Genomic DNA, 21,955 nt, shown 5'->3' on the forward strand with positions numbered 1-21,955 from the left:
TTTAAGACTCTTCACAACAATGAAGCCGTCTCTGCAGCCGCTGCCTCCTCAGCCGAAGCCCCGCCCCCGCCGTCCTACCTCTTCCTCACCATTGGTTGTCTCTTCAGACCCGCCTCCTAAGAGCCGCTGTTCATTCGGTATAGGCCACGTCCGTCTTTCCGGTGCCATCCAATGAAAGGTCGCAGGGCGAGGCGCTGTCCATCACGGAGCGGAATGAACCAATCAAAGCGACGGGACCCCACGGTTCGGCCTTTTGAGGAGTTTCGGGGCGGCCCCACATTCATTCACAACATTCCTCCCCCGCCCCCGTGGGCCGGCCTACGAGCCTGGAGGCTGGGGCTGCGCCTACACACGGCTTTGTTTACGGAGGGTCGCTTCCGGGCGCCGAGGGGCCCCGACTGACGCTCTCTGCGCGGTGTGACCCCAGAAACTCACGCAGCCTCTCTGGGCGACCGTTACAGTGTGGGATGCCTTAGGAGCCGGCTGCGGCCGGCACAGCCTTCCTAGCAGCGCCGTGGGCTCGTGAGCTGCGAGCTAAGACAGTTTCTACATCCGAGAACTGAAATGGCCCGTTGCGACCATTTCGATCCATGAGTCGTTAAGTTCGACTTGATGCGTGTCAAATGCCCCACCTCGAATCGGGAAGCCAGCCACCGTCTTCTCCACCCTGCCCCATAACATAAGAGAACCCTGCGTTTTCCTACCCTCGCGGCCCCTCCACCATCATTTTTTCATCCGGTCCAGTATGACACTCCTCCCTCCTCTCCCTTCGCTCAGCAAAGTCTCATTTTGTAACCAGGGCTAGTATCCTGATTGGAGAGCCTCCTGCCTCATCCTCCGGAATGCCGGGACGTCAGGTTTGTGCTGGGGTAATCTGGGCTCTGAGCTCCGTGGAGCGATATGCCCTGGGGGGACACGGAGCAGCGCCCAGCATACAGTAGACACTCCTCCATCCTGGACCTGTTGACCCAGCCACTTTATGCTGTCATTCCATTTAGTTGACTCAATCCTGAAGGCAGGAAAAACCCAAACTGGCCCCCAGAAGCCGGCTAGGAACTCTGGTTCCCCTCCAGGCCTCACAACTGCACTATCTGGCAATGGTCCACTGTTTCCCTCTGGACCTACTCCCTACCCCACGATGGCAACCAATAGCCGCTAGGGGTCTGTGAACCCTTCAAACAGGGCTGGTGCAAGTGGGGTCATACGGTAGAAGTAAATAACACATTGAAGGAACTGGAGAGACGGCTCCGGGCATCTCTCTTAAGAGCAGTGGTTAATCTTCCAACCACAGAACCAACAACAGTGGCTCACACTGCCCTAATCTCAGCTCCAGGGGATCTTACATCCTTAGAGGGACCCCGTCTCAATAACAACAGCAGCAGTAGTAATGTCCTAGTTATCCCTAACTACCCCTTCCCCCTCAACGGGGTTTTTCTGTGTGGCCCTTGTTGTCCTGGAACTCACTCTGTAGACCAGGCTGGCCTCGATCCATCTGCCTCTGCCTCCCGAGTGCTGGGATTAAACGCGTGCGCCGCAGCCACCACCACCCAGCACAGATTGTTTTCTTATATAACTAACCCACAACAACTTGTCCAGGGATAGCTCTGTTCACAGCGGACTGATCTGCCATTAATGAAAAAATGCCCCTACAGTCTTGCTTATCAGCCAAGATGATGGAGGCATTTTCTCAGTTGAAGTTTCTATTTCCCTGGTGACTCTAGCTTTTGTCAAGTTGACAAAAAATAAAAATAAGTGAAACAGAAAAAAAACCCCAAAACTAACCAGCCCAAACAAAGAAATCTTTATTAGGTTTTTGAGACAGGATCTCTCCACATAGTCCTGGCCGTTACCTCACCATGTAGACCAGGCTGGCCTCGAACTCAAGAGACCTATCCTCCTCTGCTGCCTGATTAAAGGCATGCACCACCACAACCAACCTGAAAAAGATTTTTTAAAAAGACTTTTAGGAAGCCGGGCGATGGTGGCGCACGCCTTTAATCCCAGCACTCGGGAGGCAGAGGCAGGCGGATCTCTGTGAGTTCGAGACCAGCCTGGTCTACAGAGCTAGTTCCAGGACAGGCTCCAAAGCCACAGAGAAACCCTGTCTCGAAAAAGCAAAAAAAAAAAAAAAAAAAAAAAAAAAAAAAAAAAAAAAGACTTTTAGGGTAAAATAAGATGACTAGCTCAATGGTTCTCAACCTTACTGATCCTAGACTCTTTAATACAGTTCCTCATGTTGTGGTAACCCCCACCAACCATAAAGCTATTTTTGTTGCTGTTTCATAACTGTAATTTTGCTACTGTTATGAATCATAATGTAAACATTTTGGGAGACAGAGTGTTGTCAAGGGGATTGCGACCCACAGGTTGAGATCTGCAGGCTTAGTGGGTAAAGGTGGTGGCCACTAATGCTGAGGCCCTGAGTTTAGTTCCTGGGACCCACATGGTGGAAGGAGAGGACTGATTCCTGCAGGTTGTCCTCTGATGTGTGCCGTGGCATACTCACGCCCCTACTGTGTCCTCTGATGTGTGCCGTGGCATACTCACGCCCCTACTGTGTCCTCCGATGTATGCCGTGGCACATGCATGCCCCTACTGTGTCCTCTGATGTGTGCCGTGGCATACTCACGCCCCTACTGTGTCCTCTGATGTGTGCCGTGGTATACTCACGCCCCTACTGTGTCCTCCGATGTGTGCCGTGGCACACGCATGCCCTACTGTGTCCTCCGATGTGTGCCGTGGCATACTCGCGCCCTACTGTGTCCTCCGATGTGTGCCGTGGCACATGCATGCCCTACTGTGTCCTCAGATGTGTGCCGTGGTATACTCACGCCCCTACTGTGTCCTCTGATGTGTGCCGTGGCATACTCGCGCCCTACTGTGTCCTCCGATGTGTGCCGTGGCACATGCATGCCCTACTGTGTCCTCTGATGTGTGCCGTGGCATACTCACGCCCCTACTGTGTCCTCTGATGTGTGCCGTGGCATACTCACGCCCTACTGTGTCCTCTGATGTGTGCCGTGGCATACTCACGCCCCTACTGTGTCCTCTGATGTGTGCCGTGGCATACTCACGCCCCTACTGTGTCCTCTGATGTGTGCCGTGGCACTCGCATGCCCCTACTGTGTCCTCCGATGTGTGCCGTGGCATACTCACGCCCCTACTGTGTCCTCCGATGTGTGCCGTGGCATACTCACGCCCCTACTGTGTCCTCTGATGTGTGCCGTGGCACTCGCATGCCCTACTGTGTCCTCTGATGTGGTCCGTGGCACATACATGCCCTACTGTGTCCTCTGATATGTGCCGTGGCACTCGCATGCCCTACTGTGTCCTCTGATGTGTGCTGTGGCGTACTCGCGCCCCTATTGTGTCCTCCAACGTGTGCGTGGCACATGCATGCCCTACCACCACAATAAATAAAAACCTTTAAAGCATTTTTAGAAAGTCAGGTACGGTGGTACCAGCCTGCCATCCTGGCACTCAAACAACTCAGGCACAGCATCATGAGTTTGGGGCAGCCTGAGATACATACTGAGATCCTGTTTCAAACCCAAACAAAACCCAAGAGGAGCTAGGAGAGATGGCAGTTAAGAGCACAGAGCTCTTCCAGAGGACCCCCACTGAACTCCCAATACCACGCGGCAGTTCACACCTGCCTGGAATGCCAGTTCTGGGTGACATCACACTCTCTCCTGATCTCCAGGAGCAACAGACACACACATGACACACAGACATACATTCAGGCTAACCACCCATACACACAAAATAAAAACAAATTCCAGGCTGGGCGGTGGTGGCGCACGCCTTTAATCCCAGCACTTGGGAGGCAGAGGCAGGCAGATCTCTGTGAGTTCGAGACCAGCCTGGTCTACAGAGCTAGTTCCAGGACAGGCTCCAAAGCCGCAGAGAAACCCTGTCTTGAAAACAAACAAACAAAAAAGAACCCCCAAAAAACCCAAATTCCAAACAACCACAGAAACACAACAAGCCTATCATGGTGCTTTTAATCTAAGCATATTAGTATTTTCATCATAATCATCTTCCTTTCATGTTATTATTATTATTATTTTTAAATATTTGTTTGTTTATTTATTTATTATGTATACAATGTTCTGTCTGCATGTATGCCTGCAGGCCAGAAGAGGGCATCAGATCTCATTACAGATGGTTGTGGGCCACCATGTGGTTGCCGGGAATTGAACTCAGGACCTTTGGAAGAGCAGGCAGTGCTCTTAACCACTGAGCCATTTCTCCAGCCCTCATGTTATTATTTTTAAAAATTGCTCATTTATATTGTGTGTGGAAGCACATGAAGAGGACCAAGGACATTGGGTCAGTTCCTTCACTTTACATGGGTGACAGGAGGCAGACTCTGGCCTCCAGCTGTGCTCCGAAAGTGCCTTTGCCTCTCCAGTCATTCACCAGTCCTCCTTTCATATTAATAAGAAAAGGGTTTTGATATTTTACTTATTTCTTCTCCCCCCCCCCTTTTTTTTTTGTATGTGTTTTTTGAGACAGGGTTTCTCTGTAGCTTTGGAGCCTGTCCTGGAACTAACTCTTGTAGACCCGGCTGGCCTCGAACTCACAGAGATCCGCTTGCCTCTGTCTCCCAAGTGCTGGGATGAAAGGCGTGCACCACCACCGCCTGGCGATATTACTTATTTCTGTTTTATATGTTTGGACGTTTTGTCTGCATGGATACCTGTGCACCTCAAAGTGACCATGGAGGCCAGAAGAGGTGACAGGCCCGCTTAACAGCAGGGGGCTCTTCACCACAAATGAGATAGCTGGGGATCAGAAAAGCTGACAGGGTCTGAATCTGAGTTCAGGAAACAGGACAGATGAGGGAAGTGAGGTCCAGCGAGGTCAGGAAGCTGCCCACAGTCACACAGAGGACTGTGTCAGAGTGTCAGAGGAGAGTCAGGAAGGTTTAGGGTGTCCCCTGAATTCTCAGCACTTGTTTCAAGCATGCCCTCTTGAAAGCAATACTTTTAGGAAAGGAGATGGTAGTGGTGTTGTTCCAGCCGCTGGTGCCCTCCCTCTGCTGGAGCACAGAGGTTCTGGCTTCAGGAAGTGCCAGCCATGTCTACTGTGCCTATACTGTGAAGTGAGTTCACCATCTAGTCACCTGACCCCAAACCCAAGTGCTTCCAGCCCACAGATGAAGTAGGCTGCCCTACAGGCTCAGGTGAGGGCGGAGACACAGATCTGCAACTTGGGGGACATGTGTCCACCCTGACTTTCTGAGGGTCCCTGTTCAGCCGGCACTGCCTGCAGCAGTCTTGCTTGTGCATATGCCTCAACCCCGCAGCTCTGCTGGTCACTTCTACTTTGTGACTCTGCTTCCTTTTGGGAACACACAAGCTCACGGGGAGTGTTGCCAGGGAAAGTGACATTCCAGACAGGGAAAAACTGAGTCTGAAATCACATTGATGGTCACCTGGCCCCGGAGAAGGATTCTCTAATGACAGTTCATGACAACACTAATGAGCCCCAAGTACTCTAGGCTCCTACTCTGTCCCACTAGAATGGGATGCTGGGACCCCATTTTAAATAGATGGGGCCATGGTGGCTCAGAGAGGTTAAAAAGCTAGCTGGCAGTCTCACACACAGGAGGTAAAACCTGGCACAGACTAACAGACATGGTTGGGCCTGCTTGTCATCCCAGCACTGAGGCCAAGGGAGGAGTAGGTCAAGTTTGAGGCCCATCCGAGCTACACAGAACTGTCTTAGAACACGAGAACACGCCAGGCAGTGGTGGCGCATGCCTTTACTCCCAGGACTTGGGAGGCAGAGACTGGCAGATCTCAGTGAGTTCAAGGCCAGCCTGGTTTACAAGAGAGTTCCAGGACAGCCAGGACTGTTACACAGAGAAACCCTGTCTTGAAAATCCAAAAAGAACACAAGAACAAAGCATCATCATGTAGAATTTGAGGTACAGGCTATTGGTATCACGGGGGGCGGGGGGAGGAAGTGAGGAGAGAGGAGGCTGTCAAGGAGGCCCAAGGGACAGGTGTGCCATCATTCCCGGTCCCTGGCCACTGTCCTTTTGAAGAGGACTGGCATCAGAGCCACAGGGCAGCTATTCTCAGGGCTTCTTGGTTTGCCTGCAGAAGGTTAATGGGTCCCCAGCACCCACATGGTGGTTGACAGATATCTATAACATAGTTCCGAGGGATCCAAATCCTCCTTCTGACTTCAGTGGGCACCAGGCACACAGGCAGTGGTGCACAGACATGCATGCAGGCAAAACACTCACACACATAAATAGGTTGAAACTTATTTTTATTTATTTATTTATTTTTGGTTTTCCAAGACAGGGTTTCTGTTTAGCTCTGGCTATCCCAGAACTCACTCATATAGATCTGCCTGCTTCTGCCTCCCGAGCGCTAGAATTAAAAGCGTGTACCACCACCACCCGGTCAGATTCTCTTAAACAATTCTTTTTGTATGTGCACAAGTGCCATGGCATGTATGTGACAGTCAGAGAGGAATCTGTGGGAATCAGTTCTTGCCTTCCACCATGTGGGTTCTGGGGATCAAGCTCAGGTTATCAGACTTGGCAGCAAGCCCTTTTATTTGCTGAGCCATCTTGTAGGCCCCAGATGGTTCTTTTCTTTTCCCTTTTTTTTTTTTTTTTTTTTTTTTTTTTGTTTTATCGAGACAGGGTCTCTCTGTAGTTTTGGAGCTTGCCCTGGAACTAGCTCTTGTAGACCAGGCTGACCTCGATCACGATCACAGAGATCCTCCTGCCTCTGCCTCCCGAGTGCTCAGATTAAAGGCGTGTGCCACCACCACCAGGCCCCAGCTCTTGGCGTTCTGTCTCCATGCTGCAGGCCAGAAGAGGGCACCAGATCTCATTACAGATGTTTGTGAGCCACCATGTGGTTGCTGGGAATTGAACTCAGGACCTCCGGAAGAGCAGTCAGTGCTCTTAACCTCTGAGTCATCTCTTCAGCCCCCCCCCCCCCCAGTTGTTTCTTTAGAAGAACAGAGTTAGGCAGCTTGAGAAGCATGAAGCACGCAGTCGTGCTAAGGAGCCCCACCTTAAAGGAAGGAGGCTATCCACTGAGGTGGTCACAGGTGACTCAGAGCCCTGATTCCCAAGTGGGACGAGGGTGTGGCTCTGGGGTTAGAGACCAGTCCCTTAGGGACAGGGGAGGAAAGAGGCTGACCCCTATGGAGCTCCACTCCCAATGAGTCTGGGTCTTTCTTCAGTTCTTCCTGGTGCACAAGAATGCAGGAGCCAGACTGCAGCCCCTGGAATACTGGTCAGCTCTCACCCTTCTTTCCTGTGTGTGGTGCTGGGATGGAACCGAGGGCCTTGCCAGAGGCAGGCTAGCTCTCTACCACAGATACCCCAGCTCTTGGCGTTTGGATAGTCTTAACTCTATAGCCCAAGCTGAGCTGGCAGGCCTCACACTGCTGATGATCCTCCTGCCTCAGCCCTCTAAGTGCAGGTTTATAGGTGCCCACTACCATCATGGCTACAGTTTTTGGAGGTAGGGGTGTTAAAATGTGTGTGTCCACAGAGCCCACAGAGCCAGTGTGATCTTGTTTGACTGTGTGGATGGTCCTGAATTTAACCATTCCTAAACGTTTCTTAGTTCATTTTAAGTAAGTCTTCCATAGTCACGGGCACCCTGCAAGCCCCTGGTTTGCCAGTCGTTTTTTTTTTTTTTTTTGGTTTTTCGAGACAGGGTTTCTCTGTGGTTTTGGAGCCTGTCCTGGAACTAGCTCTTGTAGACCAGGCTGGTCTCGAACTCACAGAGATCCGCCTGCCTCTGCCTCCCGAGTGCTGGGATTAAAGGCTTGCCAGTCTTTCTAGGTGAGGATGAGGTGTTCTGCAGTTTGCATGGGGACTCCAGAGGAGCTGTTGATGTCAGACATCAAGCTGGTGAGTCTAGCGTATTCACCTATCATAAAAGACGTTTGCCATGGTCAGTACATTCCCAGTATAATAGAAAGCTCACCTGTTTAGTTTCAGAACCCATAGGCCAGAAGAACATCCAGTGTTTACCCGCCACCATGCCTCTCTTCACCCAGGCAGCCATCTGCATGCTCTGCCCTGTCATAGAACCATACCTGTTTCTCCTTCTGTGTCTGTTTTGTTACAAAGGCAACTTCAGAGACTTCCTTGCCTCTGCCTCCTGAGCCCTGGGACTAAAGGGATGTACCACCAGACCATTTAATTTTTTTTTTTTTTTTAGCAAAGTCTCAAGTAGCCTTGAACTATTTAGTGGAGGCTAATCTTAATTTTCTTGGTTTTCCTTCTTTCCCTGAGTGCTGAGTTTATGGGTGTGTAAGCACGATACCCAGCATCTGCATTGTGTTTCTGGGGCTCATCTAAGTGGTAGCCTGGATCAGCACTTTTATTTCATCTTTTCTTTTTGTTTGTTTTGAAGGATTTATTTTTATTAGTAAACCATAATGATTCTGATAATCTTTGATAATCTTTTTTTTAACTTTTTTTTTTATTGAGAAAAGGAGAAAAAAAAACAAGTTTCCACCTCCTCCCAGCCTCCCATTTCCTTCCCCCTCCTCCCACCCTTCTCCCCATATTTCATCTTTTTTTGGGGGGGGGAGAGAAGGGTGGGAAACAGGGTCTTTCCCTGTAGCCCTGGCTGGCTTTGGACTCACAGAAATCCACCCTGCTCTGCCTTCCAATGCTGGAATCAAAGGCATGTACCAGCACACTTGGCACACTTCAAAGACTTCTGATGTCTTCATGCATGTGAGCACACTGCATGAAGTGCCCATGGAGGAGCAAGGGCACAGGAGTTACAGGCGTTGTGAGCTGACCTGGGTCCTCTACAGCAGCAGGCGCTCTCAACCAACGAACTGCGTCATCTTCCCAAGCCTTCATTTTACCTTTATTTGCACTTATTTATGATGAGTGTGTGAGCATGTGCAGGCCGATGCAGGTGTGCGGGTCATAGGACAACTTTAGTTGATTCTCTTCTTTTCCCTATGTGGGCTTTGGGAACTGAACTCAGGTGGTCAAACCTGGTGGTAAATTTTTACCCACTGAGCTACTTTCCAGCCCAACCCCCACTCCTTTTTTTTTTTTTTTTGGTTCTGTTTTTTGACACAAGGTTTCTCTGTGTAGCTTTGCAGCCTGTCCTGGATTTCGCTCTGTACACCAGGTCAGCCTCGAACTCAGAGATCTGGTGTGGGATCCCCCCCCCCATATGCTGTGAATGTTTTATTACCATTGGTTAATAAAGAACTGCTTTGGCCTTTGGCAGGGTAGAATACAGCAAGGTGGGAAATCCGAGCAGAGATAGAGGAGAAAGAAGGTAGTCAGGTAGATACCAGCCAGCCTCTGAGGATCTCTGTGAGTTCGAGGACAGTCTAGTCTACAAGAGTTAGTTCCGGGGGCTGGAGAGATGGCTCAGTGGTAAAGAGCACTGCCTGCTCTTCCAAAGGTCATGAGTTCAACTCCCAGCAACCACATGGTGGCTCACAACCATCTGTAATGAGGTCTGGTGCCCTCTTCTGGCCAGCAGGCATACACACAGAATATTGTATACATAATAAATAAATATTAAAAAAAAAAAAAAGAGTTAGTTCCAGGACAGACCCTGAAGCTACACAGAGAAACCCTGCTTCGAAAAACAAACAAACAAACAAACAAACAAAAAACCAGTCAGCCTCTGAGGAAACAAGACATGTAGAAAATGAGTTACACCATAGCCAAGTGGCAATACATTGACTAATAGAATGGGTTAAAGATGTAAGAGCTAGCTAGAAATATGTCTGAGCCATTGGCCAAACAGTGTTGTAATTATAGTTTCTGTGTGATTATTAGGGTCTGGGTAGCTGGGAAATGGAAGTGCAGCCTCCGTCTGCCTCTGCCTCCCAAGTGCTGGGATTAAAGGCCACCACTGCCTGGCGCCGTCCCACTTTTATGGCTGAAAAATATTCCACTGTGGCCGGAGCAGATTACTGCAAAGGCAGGCTGTTTCTGCCTCTGTGCTAGTTTAAAGCATTCCATCAACGCTAGTCCAAGCACCCGTGGAACATTTGCTCTGCAGGGTGCTCTGGGGGAACCAATAGAATATAACACGAAGGGACATTTACTGGATTAGCTTACATGACAGCAGCTGAGTAGTTTTTTTTTTTTCTTTTCTGAGACAGGGTTTATGGAGCCCTAGACAGCTTGGACACCTCCAGAAGTCTGCCTGCCTCAAAGCACCTGCAGGGCTAGAACACAAGCCCAGTAGCTAACAGCTTCCACTCCTTACACCCATGTAGGGTGGCTCACAGCCACCCGATTCCAGCTTCATAGCACAGGCTGCCCCTGGCCTCCCAAGACACCCAGACTCATGTGCACATACACAGAGACACAATGCCCTGTAATCTCAGAACGTGGGAGGCAGAAACATGTACAGCTCTTGAGTTTGAGGCCCGCCTGGTCTACACAGTGAGTTCTAAGCCAGCTAGGGCTACACAGGGAGACCCTGTCTCAGAAAACCAAACTAAATCCAAGGAAGGCCACTGATGAGCTCATGGTTCTGGGTCTGTATCCACAATGGAATGGACCCATTTCTTGGGATCTGTGGCGAGGGTACCAAAAGGTAGACGTGGTGAGGTGCTTCACCACAAGCCAGAGGCACTAACAAGCCCTTCAAGGTTCAACCTTGAAGTAAGCCACAGCCTCTAAAGGAGCCCTCCATGCTCAGAGCAGAGCATCTGTGTCCTGGCAGGACTAAAGTCCAGCAGGTCCTTTCTCTGCCTTGCAAGTGCACTGGGAGCTTAGACTAGGGTGTGGCTCAGACAGCTCGCTAAGCACACACAAGTGGATCTGATCCCTAGCAGCCACGGTGAGCCAGGAGCCAAAACGGGAGCATCAGACAGTCTTAATATTAAATTCCAACTGTCTGGGAACAAATTTACCCAGTCAGGGCTTGGGGCAGTCACTAGTGAACCCCCACTTTTCTGCTTCCTCAGTAGGCAAACTGGCTGGGCATAAAGGAATAGGCCACCAGCGTACTCATCGCTTGTTTCAGGGCCACACCAAGGGACATGGCACCACGTCCAGCATCCTGCATAGAACATTTCAACATCTGGTCCAACAGGTTGGAGGGACTGCCAAGGGTGTGAGCCCCGCACTGGACAGAAGCAGAGCTGTGCCGTGGAGAAGGGTGGCTGAGCTGACCAGGTCTCGGTTCCAGAGTGTCAGTAGGTAGTGCAGGAAGGCACAAGAATGGCACACAGCCTCTGTGAGCACAGCTATTGGGTAACACTGGAGCACCCCCAAGTGGCTCTGGATCACTAGTGTGACAGGATGAGGTGGCATCTCACTGAAGATATGGAACCTTTCTTTATTTACAGGACAGTGACAACACTAGGTGACTGGAGTGACCCGGGGAAGAGACAATTCCCAGCTGCCAGCTACAGGTATAGATGTCATCGCTCGTTCTGGGGCCTGTGGCTGTCAAGGGCACTGCATGGGCGGGAGAAGTTTCTTGTGGAGACCAGTGAGGCTCACCTAGCCTCCAAATGGCCTCTCAATTGAACTGTTTGAGAGCTGGCAGGACAACAGAGCCAGGCTCATTACAACGTGTCACCCACAGGAAGTCGAGTGCCTCTTCAGGACTAGGAAGCTTCCAGCTTTATCATCACCTGCCCATTGCTGTCCCAGGTGCCATCAGAACTGGAACAGGGTCCTCTTCAGGTCCGGCCAGCCTGTGGGGTCACGTGCAAAGTCCCAGTGCCTTTAGGATGGTGTCTTGTTGGAGGTGGTGGCCCCTGTCTTCTTTGATGCACCCTTCAGCAGTGTAAGCTTCTTAGGCAGGCTAGAGTTGGCCTTCATCACCACGTCATGCTCAATCTTCTTCCGGATCCCCACTTCCAAGCTCTGTGGGGGACACAGAGCAAGTCCTTATTCTCCCCAGCTTGAACACACACACACACACACACACACACACACACACACACACACACACACCCTTCCTTTTGTTCTTTGAGAACGGCTTTAGATTCAAGCTTCCCTTGCCTTGACTTACAACTATGGGCCTGTGTGTTACCATGCACAGGTGAAAAGAACACATCTAGCAGCGGGACAAAGAGTCCTTAAAGGGCCAGTAAGACCAGAGGGACAGAAAAAAGGATGAAGGCAGTGAGGACCATGGAGGGTTATGGGCAGAGGCAGATGCCTCAGCAGCTACAGCAGGAGAGGATAAAGTCGACTAGGCTCCAACCTGGAAGGTGGGTGAGAGGTGGCAGAAGTAGGTGGATTCTGGATGTATGCTAAAAGGACTACACTGGATAGGAACTGAGTTCAAGGAAGCAAAGTGGTCCCGCGGCAGATTGTGGAGAGAACTCACTTAAGGACCTGAGAGTGGGTACCTCAAGGAGCAGAGTAGGCTTCTGGGTAACCTGCCTAGGAGATATCTGGGGAGATAGAATGATCTATTCAAGATTAAGCCAGATTAGAGCCTCTAATTTTCCTAATTAATTTTTTACTTATATGTATGAGTGTTTTGCTCACATGTATATCTGTGTACCACATACATGCAGTGCCTGTAAAAGATGGCATTGGAAATCCCCTGGGGCCGTTACAGGTGGTTATGAGCTGCCATGTGGGTGCTAGAAACTGAATTGAGATCCAGTGGAAAAGCAGCCAGTACTTCTAGCTTCTCTGGGCATGGGCTCACACCCACCCACCCACCCACATATAATTAAAATAAATAGACTAGGCTGGCCTTGAATTCGGAGATCAGCCCGGATCTGCCAGAGCGTGTAAGGATCAAAGGCGTGGCTACCACGCCCGCCAGCAGCACTTGTGATCCCTAAAAACACCGTTCAGTTCCCAGAACACACGTGACGGCTCAAAATCGTCACTAACTCTAGCTCTGGGGGATTGGGCATTCTCTTCTGATACCAGGCACACACTTGATGCACGCACACACAGGTAAAACACTAATACACATATAAAATAAGCACAAAACCCGAGGCTACCGGCTGACAGCACTTAACACACATCTGAACCCCTCAGAAGCTAAGTGCGGGTCTGGATCCACCGAACAAGGGAGGACAGACTCAGAACCGGGAGTCCAGTCCGCCCGCTCCCATCCCGGGTCACCACCGTTGCGCTCCGCTCACCTTCTTCAGCTTTTGCTGCTGCACGACGCGCGCCTTCTTGGGAGCGATGACTCGACCTGCGGAGTGACACCAGCCAGTGAGACGTGGCCGCCCTCCCCTAGCTCCGCCGCCCTCGCGCCCTCCTCCCGACTCGGTTCCTCACCGCCTTTCCTCAGCCCTCGGCTCCGCTCCGCAGCTGCAGCCTTGCTTTTAGGTTTCTGCGCCTGAAACTTACGCTGTCCCTGCGCCATGTTGTACCACGAGTCGGAAGAGGAGGGGCGACGTGCAGGAGAGCCGGAACTCCGCATGACGTCACTGGCTACAGTGGGCCCTTAAGGCCTCAGTGGACCCAGAGCGGTACTCTTAGAGGAAAGGCTGTCCAAGAATTCAAAGGAAAATTATGTTACTATTTTCAGGGGTCAGGACACTTATGTATTATAAAATGCGATGGTTTGTGCTTCTTATACATAAAGGTTCAAATTAGGCTTGGGGTGAGACAAGCAAGGTGGAAAATTAAGGGAGTGCCAAAAAACTTAAGTAGTCACTGGGGAGACGGCCCTGGGGGTGAAGGCGCTTGCCGCCGCCGTGTCAAATCACTTCGGTTCAATCCTGGGTGTTGGTGCATTCGCTTAATCAGTCAGAGAACTGACTCCTTCAGACTGTCTTTTAACCACATTCACACACATAATAAATAAACAGGTCATAAACCCTTAGGCTATCATGATACATTAATTTTGCAGTTGTGCTGGGATGGCTTAGCTTCACACTCGCAGTACAAAAGCAGCCACAGTCACAGCATCAGTTATGATCTTTTCAATAATTAGATATATTTGGTTTTGTTTGTTTTTTTTCAAGACTGGGTTTCTCTGTAGCTTTGGAGCCTGTCCTGGAACTAGCTTTTGTAGACCAGGCTGGCCCCAAACTCACAGAGATCCACCTGCCTCTGCCTTCTGAGTGCTGGGGGGATTAAAGGCGTGCACCCCCCCCCTCCCCCGGCTTATATTTGGGTTTCTGAGACAGGGTTTCTCTGTGTAAGACCTAACTGTCTAGAATTCACTTTGTAGACCAGGCTGGCCTCGCACTCAGAGGTCCCCCTGCCTCTGCCTCCTGAGTGCTGGGATTAAAGGCATGCGCCAGCACCACCCAGCTTCTTTTCGATATTAAAAGATTTAAAATATGTCTGGTGGTAGGGATTATCACTCAGCAGGTAAAGTGCTTCCTGTTCATGCGTGAGGACCTGAGTTCCATCCTCAATGAGTGACCGCGCTCATACCTCGATCCTAGTGCTGAGGGGACTGAAGACAGGAGAGTCCCTGTAGCCACACCTAATGGTGGAGTTCCAGGTCCAGATACTCTCACAACATTAAAGCAAAGCAGGTTGTAGTGGCTCACACTTTTCACCCTTTGCTCAGGAGGCAGAGGCAGGAGGATCTCTGTGAGTTCCAGGCCAGCCAGGGAGATATAAAGATGCTGTCTTAAAAAGACAAACATTTGGGGGCTGGAAAGATGGCTCAGTGGTTGAGAGCATTGCCTGCTCTTCCAAAGGTCCTGAGTTCAATTCCCAGCAACCACATGGTGGCTCACAACCATCTGGAATGAGGTCTGGTGCCCTCTTCTGGCCTGCAGACATACACACAGACAGAATATTGTATATATAATAAGTAAATAAATATTAAAAAAAAAGACAAACATTTATCTTGATTACTGAATTTTGGTGTCCTCTTTAAGAGCACTTGTTGCTCTTGCAGAGAGGACCTGGGTTTTGTTTCCAGCACCCACATGGCAGCTCACAACCATCCAGGCCCAGAGGATCCAGTCTTTTTCTGGCCTCAGAGGGCACCAGGCACTTGCAAGTAAAGCACTCACACATAAAATAAATGGCCAGGTGGTAGGGGTGCATGCCTTTAATCCCAGACTTGGGAGGCAGAGGCAGACAGGATCTTTATGAATTAAAGGCCAGCATGGCCCAGAGTTCTAGGACATCCAAGGTGACCTAGAAAAATCCTGTCTTGGAAAAAAAAAAAATCAAAACAAACAAGTAGTTCAAAGACAGCTAAGATCATTCTGATTATCCCTACATTGGTTTTCTGTTTTGTTTTTCAATCCGTAGCCCAGAGTAGCCTAAAACACAAAGAAATCCTCCATCCTCAGCTTCCCAGGAGCTGGGATTACAGGTGTGTACCCCCTGACACCTGCCTTGGCATCAGTCATACAAAGGATGGAGCCGGAATGTGATCGTGGGCAGCTTTGTTGTGGATGCTGGGACTCTGCAGAGCTGGGTAAATCTCGTCTGCTCTAGCAGCTGGAGGAGGGGTATGGGTGAGGATGAGCTTTGGGGTAGCCATTTGAAAACTTTATTACAAAATCAGAGGAACCAGGGAAGGTCGGGGAGTCACATCTGGGGACTATCTAGGGTCTGTCCCTCTGAGAAGATGGAGGCACTTAGGGCTGCTTGGAGCTCCTCAGGGGCAAAGACACCCAGCTCAGTGATGATGCCACCAGTGATGAGTTCATGGGGGGTGACATCAAAGGCAGGATTCCAAACCCGGATTCCTGCAGAGAGAGAGGGAGGGCATGTAAGGCAGGGCTGGCCCTGAGAACACCCTGGCTGCTATTGCCTGTCCTCACCACAGCAATTCTTTTTTTGGAGACAAGGTTTCCTCTGTAGCTTTGGAGCCTGTCCTGGGACTCATTCTGTAGACCAGGCTGGCCTCGAACTCACAGAGATCCACCTGCCTCTGCCTCGGGTGTGCTGGGATTAAAGGTGTGAGCCACCACTGCCTGGCTGGGGTTAGAAAGTCCTTGAGAGGGCGGGAGAGATGGCTCAGTGGTTAAGAGCATTGCCTGCTCTTCCAAAGGTCCTGAGTTCAATTTCCAGCAACCACATGGTGGCTCACAACCAATTGTAATGAGGTCTGGTGCCCTCTTCTGGCCTGCAGGCATATACACAAACAGAATATTGTATACATAATAAATAAAAAAAAAGTCCTTGAGAATCTAGGTATTCACCATACCAAATAGTTCAAGACAGTGCAGGTACTGAAGCTAGTAACACAGCCACAGTTCCTGCTGCTCAAGAAGGCCTCAGTCTTCTGGTCCCCAATCTTGCAGGCTCCAAAGATTTTAAGACCTTCAGAATCTGTTTTTTGGGATTCTGAGCACGGGGAGGAGTCCTTCATAGATGTTTTCAAAGTCAATTTAAAAAATATGTAATTAGGGGCTGGAGAGATGGCTCAGTGGTTAAGAGCATTGCCTGTTCTTCCAAAGGTCCTGAGTTTAATTCCCAGCAACCACATGGTGGCTCACAACCATCTATAATGGGGTGTGGTGCCCTCTTCTGGCCTGCAGACATACACACAGACAGAATATTGTATACATAATAAATAAATAAATAAATATTTTTTAAAAAAATATGTAATTACTTGTCTAACACAGGGTCATACACGTAGCTTGGGCTGGCCTCAAATTTTCTATGTAGTCGAGGCTGGTTTTGAAGTCCTCGTCTTCCTGCCTCTACCCCCTAGGTTCATCAGGTGTGTACCACCGAGATCAGCAAATGACTTGAAAATATCTTGTTTATTCTTTAAGACTTTCTTATGTGTATACAATGTATTTTGATTATTTTTAATGTAAGAAGTTTTTGATGTATATTGGAATCTCAGGCCTTGTGCATTCTGACAAGTGTTCCATGTCTTAGTCACATCCTTGGTCCCTTTAGCTTTGGAGCCTGTTCTGGAACTCGCTCTGTACACCAGGCTGGCCTCAGACTCAGAGATTCACTTGCCTCTGCCTCTCCAGTGCTGGGATCAAAGGTGTGTGCCACCACTACCTGGCTCTTTCTGATTTTCTGATGGGGTCTCATTATGTAGCCCAGTATAATCCTGAACTCTCAGCAGCCCTCCTGCCTCAGTCCAATGCTGGGAGCCCTGCTATGTTCCATCGTCTCTGGCTGTCTGTGTAGACGCTTGTTCAGACAGAGCCTCACTTGGCAGAACACACTAGCCTGAAATTCTCTTCTACTGCCTTGTCTTGAGCCTGTGCGGCTCTGTTGCCTGGGCTTCCGGAATGCTGGGCTTACAGGGTTACACCACCACTCCAGCACTGTTGTGTGTGTGTGTGCGCATGTGCTCTTGCCTATAGAGGTTAGCAGCCAACCTCAGCTTTGATTCCTCAGGAACCATCCAGTTTACTCTTTGAGACAGGGTCTCTCACTGAACCTGGGACTGGCTAGAAGCTCCAGGGATCTGCCTTCTCTTTCTCCCCAGCACTGGGATTATAAACCTGTGCCATAAACTGGGTGTGGTTGCACATGCCTTTAATCCCAGCACCCAGAGGCAGAAGTAGGTGGATCTCTGTGAGTTCGAGGCCAGCCTGGTCTACAGAGTGAGTTCCAGGACAGCCAAAGATACCCAGAGAAACCTTGTCTCGAAAAACCAACCAACCAACCAACCTGTGCCATGCTGGGCGGTGGTGGAGAGTGCCGTTAATCCCAGGATTTGGGAGGCAGAGGCAGATGGATCTCTGTGAGTTCAAGGTTATACTGGTCTACAAAGCAAGTTTCAGAATAGTCAAGGCTATCTACTCAGAGAAACCCTGTCTAATAAATAAATCAAAACAAAAACAAACAAACAAAACACCTGTGCCACCACAGCTGTCTTTTTAAAGAGTTGGTTCTGGGCACCAAACTTAAGTCCCCACTCCAACACTCTACCTCTGAGCCCCACCTTCAGCTACCAAGCACTGTTTACGAAGTCTGACTTCGAATTTAACCTCCACCACCAGAATCCCGCTGAGGAGCTTGAATGAGCAAAGCAGCTCCTGCCACTGAGGCCCACAGTACCGAGTGCCACACCCACACCTTACCCTGTGCCGCAATCCTGATTCCATTCAGGTCAGTCAGCTCCTGGCTAGGGCGCTCCTCTATGACAATCTCCTTGCCAGTCTCCAGATGGAGGTCACAGGATGAGCTGGGGGCAGCCACGTAGAAGGGGATGCCGTGGTGCTTGGCAACAATGGCCAGCTGGTACGTGCCTATTTTGTTGGCTGTGTCTCCATTGGCAACGACACGGTCAGCTCCCACTACCACAGCTGGGGGAGTGAGGGAGAGTTGGAAAAGTCACATACCTGGCTTGGGATGCCCACAGCACTACCTGGCCCACTGTGTCCAGCCCACTGACCTGATACACCCTGGTGCGCCATGGCAGCAGCGGCCATGCTGTCCGTGATGAGAGTAGCAGGAATCTGCTCATACACCAGCTCGAAGGCTGTCAGCCGGGCTCCCTGGTTGTAGGGCCGGGTCTCTGTGCAGAAGGTATGCTCCAGTCGGCCCATCTCATGTAGGGAGCGGATCACACCTGCGGGGCAGCCACAAGACAAGCAGGGTGGCCCTGAGACTGGGCTGCAAGTGCTGAGGCTCATATGGCCTCCAGCCTTTGCTGTAGCTATTCCTGTGCCTGACTTTTACCATCTTTATATCCACTTTCTGATACCCCGCGATTCCTCAGTCTCACAAGGCAGCCCCACCCCTCTGATCTTTAGTCCCTGCCCTGTCCTTGTCATTTAGGATGTTCAACACTCTTGAGACAGGGTCTTGCTATATGACTCTGATTAACTCTTCAAATATGATCTTCTTGCCCCAGTCTGCTGAGGCGCTTTAGTACCTTCTAATAATTTATTTATTTCTTGTTTGTTCTGCGGTATTGGGGATAGATGGAACGCATGACATTGCATTGGGCAGCAGGTGCTTAGAGCTGACCCACACACCCAGCTCCTTAATGGAGGATGCCCAGCGGTGCCCCACTACCGACCTCCACCTCTAAGTCCTTTGTCATTCCCCTGTACCCCAGGCTGCAGATGCCTGGCATCTCTTCCACAGTTCATAGCTGTGTTTCCTCTCCCTGGAAGTGAGTAGTTGCTCGGTGAATGCTGGCGGAGTCAATGAACGGGGCACATGAGCCTTGTTCTGAAGACCTGGGTTCCCAGGATCCAGTGCTGGACTTAGGCAGACAGGAGAGCTTCCTGGACAGCCAGGGGCCAGGACGACTCTGCTGCCTTGATTCCCAAATCCCTATGTCCTTGTCCTGGTCACAGCTTCCCCAGTCCTACTCAGGGTATGTCCCTCTGTTCCCAGTCCTCTGGAAGTCAACACCATGCCCCTTCTCCAGGCATGTAGCCGAAGTCAGGCAGGTGACCCAGGGAAGTTTCTAGTCTCTGAAAGCAGAATTACTTCAATCCATGGGCAAAATGAGGGATAGTGCCCTAACGCCATTGGTTGAAACCCTTGATATACCCACACCTGCAAACAAGTTTCCAGTGTCTGTGTACAGAAACTAATCTACAGGGGTAGGGAAAACAGCAACAACAAACTAATACCCTGGGCTGGAGACAGTGGTTAAGAGCACTTCTGTTCTCAGAAGGCCTGACTTGGTTCCTAACATCCAGGTGGAGGCTCACAACCACCTTTACCTCCAGCTTCAGAGGATCCAACACCATCTTTTGATACTGTGTGGTATTTGAAAAAAACCAAACCAAAATCCACATTTCTGTGGCTGAAGTAATTTGAGTACAGGGTTTCTCTGTAGCTTTGAGCCTGCCCTGGAATTTGCTGTGTAGACCAAGCTGGCCTTGAACTCACAGAGATCCGCCCGTCTCTGGGATCTCTGTGCTGGGATTAAAGGCTTGCTTTAATTAAGTCCAACTCTTTTTTTTTTAAATTTATTTATTTATTTATTATGTATACAATATTCTGTCTGTGTGTATGTCTGCAGGCCAGAAGAGGGCACCAGATCTCATTACAGATGGCTGTGAGCCACCATGTGGTTGCTGGGAATTGAACTCGGGACCTTTGGAAGAGCAGGCAATGCTCTTAACCACTGAGCCTTCTCTCCAGACCTTAAGTCCAACTCTTAACTGCTGACCCAGCCCCAGCTGAGCAGGTACTCTTGCCATTGAGCAACACCCCAAGTTCAAGGTGCTTTGCCATGCACCCCAAAAAGACCCTCCCACGCCCCAACAATTGACGGTGCTGCCTCACCTAGGGCTGTACCATAGCCAGCAGTAGCCAGAGCGCCAGTGTTACAGTGTGTCAGCACGGTCACCTTGCCACCCCTGGGGTTGGTGTGCTCCAGGAGGTGGCGGGCTCCCAAGTCCCCGATGTTCCGGTTATCTCTGAGGTCTTTCTCCAACATATCCTCAGCGAAGCGGATGACTCTGGGGACAATAGGTGCTCTTAGCACTGCTGGAAATGACCAGGCTAGCTGCTCTCCTGGGACCTTCTCTGGGGATACACCTGTCACTCTACTCACTAAACCCGTGAATGGGAGCCAGATGCTGGGGGTGGGGCACAGTAGCAAACACAACAAACCCTCTGCCCCTGCGGTGATGATACTAGGGTGGGAGAGGCAGTCGAGTAACCTGGTAAAATGAAGGACATGAAGGCAGAGTTGGGGACAAAGGTGTTATTACAGAAGGGGAGAGGAGGGAGCAGGAACCTGACAGGTTCAACAGAACACTGAGAATGAAGTGGCATGACCGGAAGTGGGAAGGGAAAGAGAAATGTAGAGAGGAAAGCAGGAGAGAGTGTAGAAGACCTCATGGTAAAACCTAACCGGACGGGTGTCATAAAGCTGGCATGGAGCTGCTAAGGGGCTGAGTTCAAGGACCTGGAGAACACGGCGCAGGGATGGACTTTCAGTCCTACCAGTGGGCCCTAGACACGGCACACGCCTGCTTCCTGGTATATGTAGAAGGGGAGAAGGGAGTCAGTGGCTTCTGTTTGCACTGCCCGGTCCAGGATCCCGTACCTTTCCCGCACCGTCTCCTCGGTGGCGCCTTCCCGCTCCGCCTCCCGAGCTGCCACGTAAGCCAGATCGAGGGCGGCACGGGCCATGTTGACAGCAGTGGGCCTGGCGGCGACGAGGAGGCGCAGCTGATCTTGCACGAAGGCCACCAGAGCTGTAAGTCCGGGACCGCCGGCGCCAGCCCGCAACTCCACCGCCAGGCTGAGGCAGCCCACCAGCGCGATGGCGGGGGCGCCGCGCACCTTCATGGCGCGGATGGCATCCCTGGCCTGCTGCACCGAAGCCAGTGCCTCGTAGCGGCAATGCTCAGGCAGCTGCAGCTGGTCGAGGATCTGCAGCGAGCCAGGCGAGTAGCGAATTGCTTCCAGACGCATGGTGCCTGGCGCGTTGGGCGACACTGCAGCTCGCACAGGCTGCGGGGCGGAGCCACGTCCTGTTGCTGGCGCTTGCGCGTGCACACACGCAGCCCAGGCTGCCCAGCGATTAGCTTCTTCCGGTGTCGCAGCGAAATGCGTTACGGTGCTTGGTGGGCTTATTTTTGCCCAGAACTGTTCATCGGTTACTGAAGCGATAATTCGGCAGTCTCAGCTTTGCTGGGCTTCGGTTCAAAGACACTTAGCGCTTAATCACCGAGACAAACGACCTTCCTTGGACCACTTTTAGCCCCATTTCTTTAAAAGTACAAGCCAGGCGATGGTGGTGCAAGAGGCAAGCGGATCTCTGTGAGTTCGAGGCCAGGTTGGTCTAAAAGAGCAAGTTCCAAGGACAGCTTGGGCTGTTACACAGAGAAACCCTGTCTCGAAAAACAAAAACAAGTACAATGAAGAACTTTTATCCTGAAGGACTGAAGAGATTGCTGAGTGGTTTAAGAGTTCATACCAGAGTTCGGTTCCCAGATGGCTTCATGTCTGCCTCTACCTCGTTAGAGAGGCCCCTTCTGACCTCAGTGGGACAACATACTTGTAATGCAAACGCTTAATTAAAAATAAACCTCAGACCTTAATCTCAGCACTTGGGAGGCAGAGCTCTGTGAGTCTGAGTTCCCCTAGTCTACATAGTGAGTTCCA

The 21,955-nt window shown here is 50.6% G+C and overlaps 2 protein-coding genes across 2 annotated transcripts; both read right to left on the reverse strand.

The window, feature by feature from the left end:
- Positions 1 to 11,307: 11,307 nt before the first annotated feature.
- Positions 11,308 to 13,408, reverse strand: CUNH19orf53 (chromosome unknown C19orf53 homolog). Its single transcript, XM_041663185.1, has 3 exons — positions 13,253 to 13,408; positions 13,111 to 13,166; positions 11,308 to 11,863 (listed from the first exon to the last, which is right to left on the reverse strand). Exons 1-3 carry the CDS (start codon positions 13,395 to 13,397, stop codon positions 11,723 to 11,725), a joined length of 342 nt encoding a protein of 113 aa, XP_041519119.1. The 5' UTR covers positions 13,398 to 13,408; the 3' UTR covers positions 11,308 to 11,722.
- A 1,423-nt stretch (positions 13,409 to 14,831) lies between these two features.
- Mri1 (methylthioribose-1-phosphate isomerase 1) lies at positions 14,832 to 21,667 on the reverse strand. Its single transcript, XM_041663720.1, has 5 exons — positions 20,892 to 21,667; positions 20,123 to 20,298; positions 18,267 to 18,443; positions 17,953 to 18,177; positions 14,832 to 15,642 (listed from the first exon to the last, which is right to left on the reverse strand). The coding sequence occupies exons 1-5, from the start codon at positions 21,260 to 21,262 to the stop codon at positions 15,482 to 15,484; spliced, it is 1,110 nt and encodes a 369-aa protein (XP_041519654.1). The 5' UTR covers positions 21,263 to 21,667; the 3' UTR covers positions 14,832 to 15,481.
- Between the last annotated feature and the right edge of the window lie 288 nt (positions 21,668 to 21,955).

The sequence above is a fragment of the Microtus oregoni genome, unplaced genomic scaffold (genome assembly GCF_018167655.1).
Source record: "Microtus oregoni isolate MIOR12 unplaced genomic scaffold, Mior012 000014F_ref0000157, whole genome shotgun sequence".
NCBI lineage: Eukaryota > Metazoa > Chordata > Mammalia > Rodentia > Cricetidae > Microtus > Microtus oregoni.

Bases quoted from the DNA above. Each gene is read 5' to 3' on its own strand.
- CUNH19orf53 (XM_041663185.1), bottom strand. From the start codon at position 13,397: ATGCGGAGTTCCGGCTCTCCTGCACGTCGCCCCTCCTCTTCCGACTCG. The intron at 13,167-13,252 runs GTGAGGAACCGA...GTCACTCCGCAG, and splicing joins CCGAGGGCTGAGGAAAGGCG to GTCGAGTCATCGCTCCCAAG. The intron at 11,864-13,110 runs GTGAGCGGAGCG...TGTCCCCCACAG, and splicing joins AGCAGCAAAAGCTGAAGAAG to AGCTTGGAAGTGGGGATCCG.
- Mri1 (XM_041663720.1), bottom strand. From the start codon at position 21,262: ATGCGTCTGGAAGCAATTCGCTACTCGCCTGGCTCGCTGCAGATCCTC. The intron at 20,299-20,891 runs GTACGGGATCCT...TATTGTCCCCAG, and splicing joins GAGGAGACGGTGCGGGAAAG to AGTCATCCGCTTCGCTGAGG. The intron at 18,444-20,122 runs GTGAGGCAGCAC...GCTGCCCCGCAG, and splicing joins TGGCTATGGTACAGCCCTAG to GTGTGATCCGCTCCCTACAT.